The sequence below is a fragment of the Lynx rufus genome, unplaced genomic scaffold (assembly GCF_022079265.1).
Source record: "Lynx rufus isolate CCGP_SWC_20201006 ecotype Redwood Valley unplaced genomic scaffold, mLynRuf1.p SCAF_2, whole genome shotgun sequence".
NCBI classification, from domain to species: domain Eukaryota; kingdom Metazoa; phylum Chordata; class Mammalia; order Carnivora; family Felidae; genus Lynx; species Lynx rufus.
In genome coordinates, this window is record NW_025814834.1 from 116,317,200 (window position 1) to 116,328,552 (window position 11,353).

Consider the following 11,353-nt stretch of genomic DNA (forward strand, 5'->3'; position numbering starts at 1 on the left):
GGGATTCAGATTCCAAGATGTAACTTATTTAAGAAACTACCATTTTTTGAGTTTTAGTATTGTGTCAATACACATAGCTATCTGAAAAGGTTTTCAGAAGACTTTTTTTCTGCTGTGTGAGGCTAGATAGTCGTATACTTAACGAAAACAACATACAGCAAACAGACTGAATGCATACGCAGCTATGAGAATCCAACTGCCTTCTATTAAGCTATACCTAAACAATTGGCAAAAATGTAAAACAGTATTACTTTTCTAATTATTTTGGGGAAAAAGATAACTTCTAATTGAAAATGTTCTTTATATTAACTTTGATGGTTTGTTATTGTTAATTGTGTTGATAAGTATTTAACTTTTTTTGTTTTAAGGCCTTACATGGTAAATATCAAAAGATAGAATCCACATAAATAAAAACTTTTTGAGGTCCTCAATAATTTTAAGAATGTAAAGCGGTCCTGAAACCAAAACATTTGAGAATCACTGGGTGTTGTTCTATGCTTCTGCTTCTGAGATCATCCAAATCTGCCTCAATGTAGGAACTTCTGGAGAATTTACAGGTGTGTGTTGGAGTTAGTAATGGAAGAGGCAGTGGCTTGGGGGAGAATTTTACAGAAAAACTTTGATTCGAGTCTTGGTGTGTTATCTACTAACTTTAAGCTTGGGCAAGTTACTTAATCTCTCTAAACCTCCTTTTTAATCTCATTTGTAAAATGTAGTACTTAGGATGTATAATTGTGAGAATTCATTGAGGTGATGAGTGTAAACTACAAAATAACGCCTGGTATTATATTAAAGTATATTCCAGGTAACTTTTCAGTCTTTATTCTACATACAAGTAAAACCTTGGATTGCGAGTAACTTGTTCTGCGAGTGTTCTGCAAGACGAGCAAACATTTCCAATAAATTTTAACTTGATAAACTAGCGATGTCTTGCAATACAAGTAGTATGTGACACTGAATGTCACATGATCACAACTGAGCCAGTGGTTCTTCTTTTTCTACGGGCTTGTGGGTGATGGTCTCCCATGCCCAGATGCTCGGTCTCAGGCCACAGCATCTGGCAGAAATCAGTGATCTTTCAGAACGTTGGAAGGTGCCCACAGCTGGCACTAGTGTATGTTTTGTCACTTCAAAGCACCTATGGACAGTCCTTTGCTTTTCCATACAAGAGTAAGCTTAGGAATGCTTTGCTTCATTCTAGGTCAGGCTGCCTGCAGATATAGACCCTTTCCTCTGCTGCCTTATTGCCAATTACATTAAATACGGTAACAAGAGTTTATTAATACTGTACTGTAGTCAACATCCGTGCAAGCGTATACAATGGCCCCCAGGCGGAAAAATGTTGAAAAGAAAGGTGGTAAGAAGAAGGAGATGATTACAGTGGAAGTTAAGAAGGAGATCATCAAGAAGTATGAACGAGGTATGCGAGTGGCTGAAATTGCAAGATTTTATAAGAAGTCTACGTCGACCATTTGTACAATATTAAAGAAGAAAGAAGAAATAAGGGGGCTAGATGCAGCAAAAGGAGTCACGAGAATATCAAAGCAACGGCCACGTGTTCTGGAAGATGTAGAGAAGTTGCTTCTGGTTTGGATAAACGAGAAGCAACTAGCAGGTGATACTGTGACTGAGAATTTTATCTGTGAGAAGGCAAAGGCCTTGTACACTGACCTTGTAAGTAAACTGCCAGGTACGTCAACAGATAAAGAAGAAGGCTTCAAGGCAAGCAGGGGATGGTTTGATAACTTTAAGAGGAGAAGTGGCATCCGTAGTGTTGCGAAGCACGGAGAAGCTGCAAGTTTGGACGCTAAGGCAGCTGAGGCATTCGCTACTGAGTTCCAGAAGCTCATGGTTTCTGAGTGTTACCTGCCAGAACAAGTTTTTAACTGCGATGAGACGAGGCTTTTTTGGAAAAAGATGCCAAAGAGGACCTACATTACAGAAGAAGAGAATGCAATGCCTGGTCACAAGCCCATGAAAGACCATCTCACCCTCTTGTTTTGTGCTAATGCAAGCGGGGATTTTAAAGTCAAGCCCCTGCTTGTGTATCATTCTGAGAATCCACGAGCCTTCAAGAAATGCAAGGTTCAGAAGAGCCAGTTAAACGTTATGTGGCGGTCCAACAGCAAGGCTTGGGTCACTCGTATGTTGTTCATTGAGTGGATCAACGAGGTCTTTGGTCCTGCAGTGAAGAAATACCTTTTAGAAAAGAATCTGCCACTCAAAGCCTTGCTGGTCATGGATAATGCTCCTGCTCATCCTCCAGGCTTTGAGGACGACTTACTGGAGGAATTCGAGTTCATTAAGGGCAAGTTCCTTCCTCCCAACACCACTCCAATCCTCCAGCCCATGGATCAGCAGGTCATTTCAAACTTTAAAAAGCTTTACATCAAAGCACTATTTCAGCAATGCTTTGAGGTGACCAAAGGAACAAACCTTACTCTACGAGAGTTTTGGAAAAATCATTTCCACATCGTGAACTGCCTCAAGATCATTGATAAAGCCTGGGATGGGGTCACCAAGAGAACCCTCTGTTCTGCTTGGAGAAAACTGTGGCCTGATTGTGTTCTTGGACATGACCTAGAGGGGCTTGCTCATGAACAGGAGGCGCCAGTTGTCGATGAAATTGTGTCCTTGGGGAAGACCATGGGCCTAGAGGTGAACGAGGATGACATCCAGGAGCTGGTGGAGGAACATGGTCAGGAGCTGACCACCGATGAACTGATGGATCTTCATCGCGAGCAACAGCAAAAGGTTATGGAGGAGATCTCGTCTGCAGAGGAGAAAAAGGCAGAGGAATCCCTCACTTCAGATGAGATTAGGGAGATGTGTAAAATGTGGGAAACAGTGCAAAATTTTGTAGAAAAGCACCACCTGAATAAGGCTGTAGCAGTGCAAGCGATGAATCTGTTTAACGACAATGCAATGTCACATTTCCGCGAAATCCTCAAAAGGAGGCAAAAGTAAGTGTCATTGGATAGGTTCCTTGTTAAAGTTGCACGAAAAGAGAAAGATTGCATTGAGCCAATACATAGCAGTGATTCCATTAGTGATAGTGAAAGTCGTCCTACACAATAACCCTCCTCTCTCTTGTCTCCCTCACACCAGCCACGAAGGTTTTCAAAGGTAAGTGCAGGTTAATTTATTTATTTTTCTTTATATTTTGTATTTTTTTTATTATTTTATATTGCAATATTGTAATCATTTTTACATGAGTATTTTTGGGTGTGGAATGGATCATCTGAGTTTCTGTTATTTCTTATGGGGAAATTTCGCTTTGATATATGAGTGCTTTGGATTACAAGCATGTTTCCAGAACAAATTATGCTCGCAAGCCAAGGTTTTACTGTATGTCTTTCTGTTGAGGGTGGAGATTTCTTTTTTTTCATTTTATTATTTTTTTTTAAGTTTGTTTATTTTTGAGAGGGGGAGGGAGAGCACAGCAGGGGAGGGGCAGAGAGAGAGAGAGGGAGACACAGAATCTGAAGCAGGCTCCAGGCTCTGAGCTGTCAGCACAGAGCCTGACGTGGGGCTCGAACTCACAACCTATGAAATCATGACCTGAGCCGAAGTTGGATGCTTAACCAACTGAGCCATCCAGCTACCCCCAACGCTTTTTTTAAAAGTTTATTTATGTATTTTGAGAGGCAGGGAATCAATCCCCAAGCAAGCTCCAGGCTGATGGCCTGGGATCCTGAACCAACAAACCATGAGATTGTGGCCATAGCCGAAATCAAGAGTCGGACTTAACCGACTGAACCACCCAGGCACCCTGAGGGTGGTGATTTCTGATTTAAATTACAAACCCTAGAGCTGTTTGGTGCCTTTATCATATCAATGTAATAAGACTTTGATAGATTCTTGGCATTCGGGTTTGTGATAATAAAGCCATATCCACAAAAAACATTTTTACGTATAACTCAGGAGGAGAAAAGGGAAATAGACTAACATATTACTAGTATTTAGAAGAGTTAAATGATATCAAGGGAGTAGAAATGGAATATAGGTCACACAACTGTCAGCGAAGAAAAGCTTCTTGGGAAAGGGACCCCTGAATATTGAACCCTTTAAAAATAGAGAACTTACTGCTTACTTTAGTTGTTGTTTTAGTAAAGAGCACAGAGCTCTTATCTGGGTGCTTCTTGATAGATTTGCTGCCTGGTAAATTGAAAGTATTTTGTGTTTGGGAGCATTAGGTTATTAACACTGTTGAGGAACACATTGTGAATATTATATGTGAGGTTCTACAACTGTTAGATTCTGTAAGGGATGAAATCAGTCATGCAAAAGACAATAAAAGCTTCTTACAGGTTTAACGATAATTTTATAGCCATATTAAGTAGTCAGCTCTATAGGTTTTCTAGAATTAATCTAGACAAAAATTGAGATAACTTGAAAACAGATGCCAGTTGTTTTGAGGATTATTATTTCTTACCCTAGAGTAAGAGGGTATGTTCTTAAAATTTTTGTTTTTGTAATGTTTGTTTATTTTTGAGAGCATTGTGTGTGTGTGTGTGTGTGTGTGTGTGTGTGTATACACAAGTAGAGGAGGGGGCAGAGAGAGAGGGAGACACAGAATCTGAGGCAGGCTCCAGGCTCTGAGCTGTCAGCACAGAGCCCAACACAGAGCCCAGTTGTTTTTTTTTTTTTTTTTTAATGTTTATTCATTTTGTGTGTGAAAGAGAGAATGAATGGGAAGGGGGAAGGGGCAGAGAGGATCCCAAGCAGCCTCAGCTTGAGCCCAACGTGGGGCTTGATTCCACAAACCAAGCCCCAGGAACTGTGAGATCATGACCTGAGTGGAAATCAGGAGTCGGATGCTTAACCGTTTGAGCCACCCAGGCACACCTTGTCGCTTTTAAATAACAGGTTGTTTGTAAAGATTCTCTTTGTATCTTTTCAATTATGTAGACTTCTACTGATTAGCTAGGATCTGAGTATAGATTACCATATTTGCCAGTGCTTAAGGTGTAGTTCACTTCTCCCTAGAAAGGTATGTCTGGTATACCCATATTATGGGTGGAAAGATGAATGACAAAGACTTAAAAGACTGTGGGAATTGCTAATAGTCCTGTGTGAGCCACATTATTGAGTAAAGTCTAAGTATACAAAAATTAGGTTGTCACTACAATTACTGCTGTAAAATACAGAGACCAAATAGGTTACTAAGATGTCAAATAATGGGTTGGCTTAATGGAAGATGGCAGAGTCTGTCTCCTCTTACAGTACCTCCTTGGTAGCCAACATAATCCACCTTAAATACATTTTTTCTAACATTAATTATGTATGTTTTAAGAAATGTGTATATGCGAATCTATGTGAAAATTGCTCCTAGAAATAAGAACAAGTTAAATAGAAAATCAACAAGGCTACCAGTTTGATTTAGTAAATGGCAAAAGGATAGTGGCAGAATATGGTAGTGCAAAAATATCATAACCAAAATATGAATAGGTGGTTTTTACGCCCAACTTTTTTTTTAAATTTCAACCTTATTGAAGTATAATTGCCAAAATGTAAGATATTTCAAGTGTACATATGGTGATTTCATGTACATTGTAAAAGGATTCCCTCCATCTAGTTAATGAACACATTCATCACCTCACATTTATTTTTTCTGCATGTGAGAACATTTAAGTTCTATTCAGCAAATTTCAGTGATATGGTACAGTGTTATCAAGTATAGTCATGTTTTACATTAGATTGTCAGACCTTATTCATCTGATTTCCCGCAACTTTTTTATTAAGAAAATTTCATGCACGGGGGTGCCTGGGTGGCTCAGTTGGTTGGGCATCTGACTTCGGTCCAGGTCATGATCTCATGGTTCGTGGGTTTGAGCCCCGCGTCGGGCTCTGTGCTGACAGCTCAGAGCCTGGAGCCTGCTTAAAATTCTGTGTCTCCCTCTCTCTCTGCCCCTTCCCTACTCACGCTCTGTCTCTCAAAAGTAAATAAACATTTTTTTTTTTTAAAGAAAACGTCATGCACGTGAAAGTGAAAGTACAAGGTGTATGACAGTGAACCTCTTACCTAGACACAATGGTGTTTTAACATACTAATGTCTATAAGAAAGCACTAAAATATGCATATGTTTGCTAAGCCACTTGAAAATCATGACATTTCCACTAAATATTTCAGGCACTTGCTAAGAATAAATACATTCTCCTATATAACTCTAACATAACTGTTCTTTTAAAGAAAATTCAAAAAAAAATTCCCAAGTTGGGAGGGACCTCGGAGGGACAGAGAGAGAAAGAGACAGAATCCCAAGCAGGCTCTGCAGTTCTGTCAGCGCAGATCCTAATGCAGGGCTCAAACTCACCAACCCTGAGATCATGACCTGAACCAAAATCAAGAGTCCAACGCTTAACTGCCTGAGCCGCTCAGGCACCCCTATCGTTTTTGTTAAGGGTATATTTCTCTTGATGAGTGCTGAGTAAAGTGTAGGATTGTTGAATCACTTTGTTGCAGACCTGAAACTAACATTGTATGTTAACTATACTGGAAATGAAATTTTAAAAATTTTTAAAAACTAAAAGTAATTACCAAATATTATGTAGTCTGTATATTCAAATGTTTCATTTGTTCCCAAAATGTCATTTATAGCTTTTATATGAATCAAAATCCAATAAAGGTTCAAGTGTTGCATTTTCTTATGGCTCTTTAGTTTCTTTTTTATTTTTTTTATTTTAGAGAGAGAGTGTGCGTGTGTGCAGGTGGGGGTGGGGAGAGGAGCAGAGAGAAAGAGGGAGAGAGAGAATCTCAAGCAGGCTCCACATTTAGCATGGAGTTTGACACCAGTCTGATCCCACGACTTTGGGATCCTGACCTGAGCCAAAATCAAGAGTTGGACACTCAACCGAGCCACCCAGGTGCCCCAACCCCTAGTGTCTTCTAATTTAGTTTGGGGTGTGTGTGGGGGTGTGTGTGTGTGTGTCACATTTTTAAAGAGAACATGTTGCTACTTTTATAGAATGTTCTCTATTCTGCATTTGTCTGATTATTTCTTTATAGAACGTCCCACCTGGATTTACCTCATTATTTTCTTGTGTGGCTGCTTAACTTATTCCTCTATTGCTGTGTTTCCTACAAACTGCAAGTTAAATTTAAATACTTGATTTGTTGGGGTTTTTTTGGTTTTTTAATGTTTATTTTTCATTTTCGAGTGAGTGAGCACAAATAGGGGAGAGGCAGAGAGAGAAAGGGAGACACAGAATCCAAAGCAGGCTCCAGGCTCTGAGCTGTCAGGAGAGAGCCCGATATGGGCTTGAACCTAGAAACCAATCAGTGGCTTGTTTGTTGTTTACACCAGTTGATGAGAGGCAGAGTCTGAATTATCTGCTAACATTTTTCTGTTTAAACTTAAGTACTGTCATAACTTTTGGTGTTTGAGATAATAGAGCTACCTTTGTAACTTACAGTTCAAATATAACAACAAGACTTTGAGAAAGAATGCAGAAGTAAGTTTGCTTCATGTCCTTTTGGTTCACTGCCCTCTGAGAAAATGAGTTGGAAGTTGGACAGGCAAGGAGGGTAGATATATTTAGCAGAAGCAAACCATAGTGGAATTGTAAAGGGGTCAAAACCAGAAATTTAGAAATGGAGATTAGGGGCACCTGGGTGGCTCGGTCAGTTAAGCATCCAACTCTTGATTTCGGCTCAAGTCATGATGTCATGGTTCGTGAGATGATTATAAGATTTGTTTCACGTTATAATCATCTATCTGTGAAACTTGATTTTATCTTCATGTTCATTTGACAACTTCTGTGCCATTCTTTTCTTGCCCAAGTACCTAATTTCTCCTCGAAACAGTCAATCCTCTAAAATTATGGTTACTATTAATTTTATTGGTTACTATCAGTATGTTATTGTCAATATTGACTAGTGAATAATTTTTGTGGCTATAATTTCCCAAAGTCCTTTAACCTAATTTCCATTTCTTCTTCTTTTTTTTTTAATGTTTATTTATTTATTTTGAGAGAGAAAGAGTGCGGGTTGGGGAGGGGGCAGAGGGAGAGATAGAGAATCTTAAGCAGGTTCCACGCTCAGTGTGGAGCTGGATGCAGGTTTGATCCTGTGACCCTGAGATCATGACCTGAGCTGAAATCAAGAGTCAGATGCTCCGACTGAGTCACTCAGGCACCCAAGAAATGATAGTTCTTTATGCATAGAATGTGGGATGATAGCTTTAAAAAAATTTTCCCCTTCAGGGCCACCTGGGTGACTCAGTCGGTTAAGTGTCCAACTTCAGCTCAGATCATGATCTCGTGGTTTGTGAGTTTGAGCCCCACATCGGGCTCTCCACTCTCAGCACAGAGCTAGCTTCAGATCCTGTCTCTCGTTCTTTCTGCCCCTCCCCTGTTTGTGCGTGTGCGTGCTCTCTCTCTCTCTTTCAAAAATAAAATTAAACATTGAAAAAAAATGTCCATTTCAGAGCATGGATTCCATTTGATCAGAGTTTCTTAATCTTGGCACTATTGATGTTTTAGAGCAGGTAAGTCCCTAGCTGACCTGTGTATTATAGGATGTTTAGTAGCATCCCTGGCCACTGCCCACTAGATGGATGCCAGTAGCAGCCCTCCCCAGCCCTACCTATAGTTATGTCTACCAAAAATTTCTGTAGACATTGCCAAATGTCTTCTGGAGGGCAAGTAGTCCCCATTTTTGAGTATCATTGAGTTGGATAAAATCCACTGGCATGTGTGAAGAAGATTCCTTAATGATGTCCTTTATGATTTGGTTTCCCTTTAACAGCTGTCAAACCCAAGTTTCTTCCTCAGGTAGGCTCCACTGTGTGCCTGGTATATGCTGGAGAACAGTGGGACATGATGAAATTTTTTATCTCTCGGGAATTTTATTGAAGGGAGAAATAAGGTTTTGTTTATAAGTCAAGTTGTAGGCCTTTTGCTTTATCTAAACCTCCCATCCCCTTCCACCTTGGAAAGGAACCTTACTAGCTATTTGAGCTTATATGCTGTGGATAAAGTTTTTGTTAGGAATAGTTAAGAAATTTGTTTGATATCTTTGAGGTGATCTGTCGTTGTTTTGGCATTCAAGAAAAGACCGTCTTTAGGGGCACCTTGGTGGCTCAGTCAGTTAAGTGTCTGACTCTTGATTTTTGGCTCAGGTCATAATCTCATGGGTTCATGAAATTGAGCCCGTGCCTGGCTCTGTGCTGACTGCACAGAGCCTGCTTGGGATTCTCTGTCTCTTTCCCTATCCCTTCCCCACTTTGGATACCTGCTCTCTCTCAAAATAAATAAACATTAAAAAAAAAGACTGTCTTTCAAAAAATAGTTGCTTGCAAAAGGACTTGATTAAACTAAATGTATCCTTTTTGATTGTCCTTAAAAATTTTTAAGTACAGTTGACCCTTGAAAGGTGTGGGGGTTATGGATATTAACAGCCCGATAACCTCCCCAGTCAAAAATCTACGTATAACTTTTGACTTCCCAAGAACTTAACTGCTAATAGCAAGAACTGCGAGAGATCATTTTTTACTGTGATAACACAATTTACTGGAGAGATCAGCTGCTCAAGTGATGTTTTAAGGGGACATTGGGATACCACAATGCTTGAGCTCACTGCAGTTAGTAATAGGAGGTGGCTACAAAATTATTACAGTAGTACAATATATACTACAGTTAATGCAGTTATTTAATACTACATGTTTGTTTACATTTCTCTATTGCAAATGACACCATGTACAGTCTGTAGGTGTGTAAATTTTGATGAATTTTGACTTTTTTAATTTGTGTATATTTTATGGTAGTAAATGATAAATGAGTATCTAAATATATTTTATGAATTCAAGACATAGCTACCTTTTTCTTATTTTGTTTTTTGACATTTCTAGGCTACACAGTTCATCTGTGAGGTTTTTCAAATTGTCACAAATCTCCAAACTTTTCCGGTACGTTTATTGAAAAAAAAAAAAAATCTATACGTAGGCTTGCCCAGCTCAAACCCATATTGTTCAAGGGTCAACTGTATATGTAAATTCTGCCCTTCAGGAAAATGACCCAGCCTTCTTGTTAGGGGAAGGGAAGAGGTTGGGGATAGGGGAAGAGTGGAAGTAATGAGATTAATGAGAATTTTTTGCTCAGTAAATATGTTACAAGACTGAGAAATCTCAAAGAATTTAAGGAGAAAATAGAATTTTTTTAGTTTCTAAAACATGTTCTTTGTGGATGTGGAACATTCTGCCAAATGCCATGGGAGTGAAATTGAAGATAGCTGACTAATAATCGGTGGTTGATAAGAAGATTATTTTATTTTATCTTTTAAAATGTTTATTCATTCTGAGAGAGAGAGAGAGAGAACACATAGGGGAGGGCATAGAGAGAGGGAGAGAGAGAATCCCAGTCAGGCTCCACACTTACTGCAGATCCTGGGGCTTGATCCCACTAACTGTGAGACCATGACCTTAGCCAAAATTAAGAGTCAAATGCTCAACCAGTTGAGGCACCAAGATGCCCCTGGAGATAATTTTATATTAAAAAAATTTTTTTTGTAGTTTATTTTTTGAGGCGGAGAGAGCAAGCAAACAGGAGAGGGGCAGAGAGCCGGGGGCGGGAACCCCAAGCAGCCTCCACCTGTCCACGCAGAGCCAGATGTGGGGATTGAACTCATGAACTGTGATATCATGACCTGAGCCAAAATCTGGAGTCACACTTAATTGACTAAACCACCCAGGTGCCCCTAATTTTATATTAAAAGTGAGCAGAGGGACGTCTCGCTGGCTCAGTTGGAATAGCATGCAGATCTTGATCTTGGGGTTGTGAGTTTGAGCCCCACATCAGGCTATCTGCTGTCAGCACAGATCCTGCTTTGGATCCTCTGCCCCCCTTCTCTGTGCCCCTCCCCCACTCGTTCTCTCTCTCTCTCTCTCTCTCTCTCTCTCTCTCTAAATAAATAAATAAATAAATAAACTTTTAAAAATCTTTTAAAAAATAAAATGAGCAGAAAGGTCCCGAGCATCTAGACTGTGGTCTTGGAACATCATTTCCCACCAATAGGAATCAGAGCTCCTTAAAGAAATGGCATATTCTAGGTCTGGGGAAGGAAATATGTGAACTGATCCTGGAGCTATTAGATTGCCAGGATTTTAGTAGACACTTTACTAAGGTGTCAGAAGGACTGGGAAGCCAGCTGAAGTTTGACTGGCCAAAATAGGACACTTTTGAGTATCAATAAAGATAACTGCAGTGGACCAAAACACGTAAATTATGTTTAAAATATGATACCATAATGATAGTTTAAGAGCAAGCTTATTCACTTTGGTGAAATACTATTGCATCATTATTTTGAAAACTGGTAAATAAAGGGAAAAAAAGCAAGATAGAAGGAATCAAGACT

The 11,353-nt window shown here is 39.6% G+C and overlaps 1 protein-coding gene across 1 annotated transcript; it reads left to right on the forward strand.

Annotated features, from left to right (window-relative positions):
- Positions 1-1,371: 1,371 nt before the first annotated feature.
- Positions 1,372-10,074, forward strand: LOC124514250 (tigger transposable element-derived protein 1-like). Its single transcript, XM_047082284.1, has 3 exons — positions 1,372-2,790; positions 9,852-9,908; positions 10,009-10,074. The coding sequence occupies exons 1-3, from the start codon at positions 1,372-1,374 to the stop codon at positions 10,072-10,074; spliced, it is 1,542 nt and encodes a 513-aa protein (XP_046938240.1).
- Positions 10,075-11,353: the final 1,279 nt, after the last annotated feature.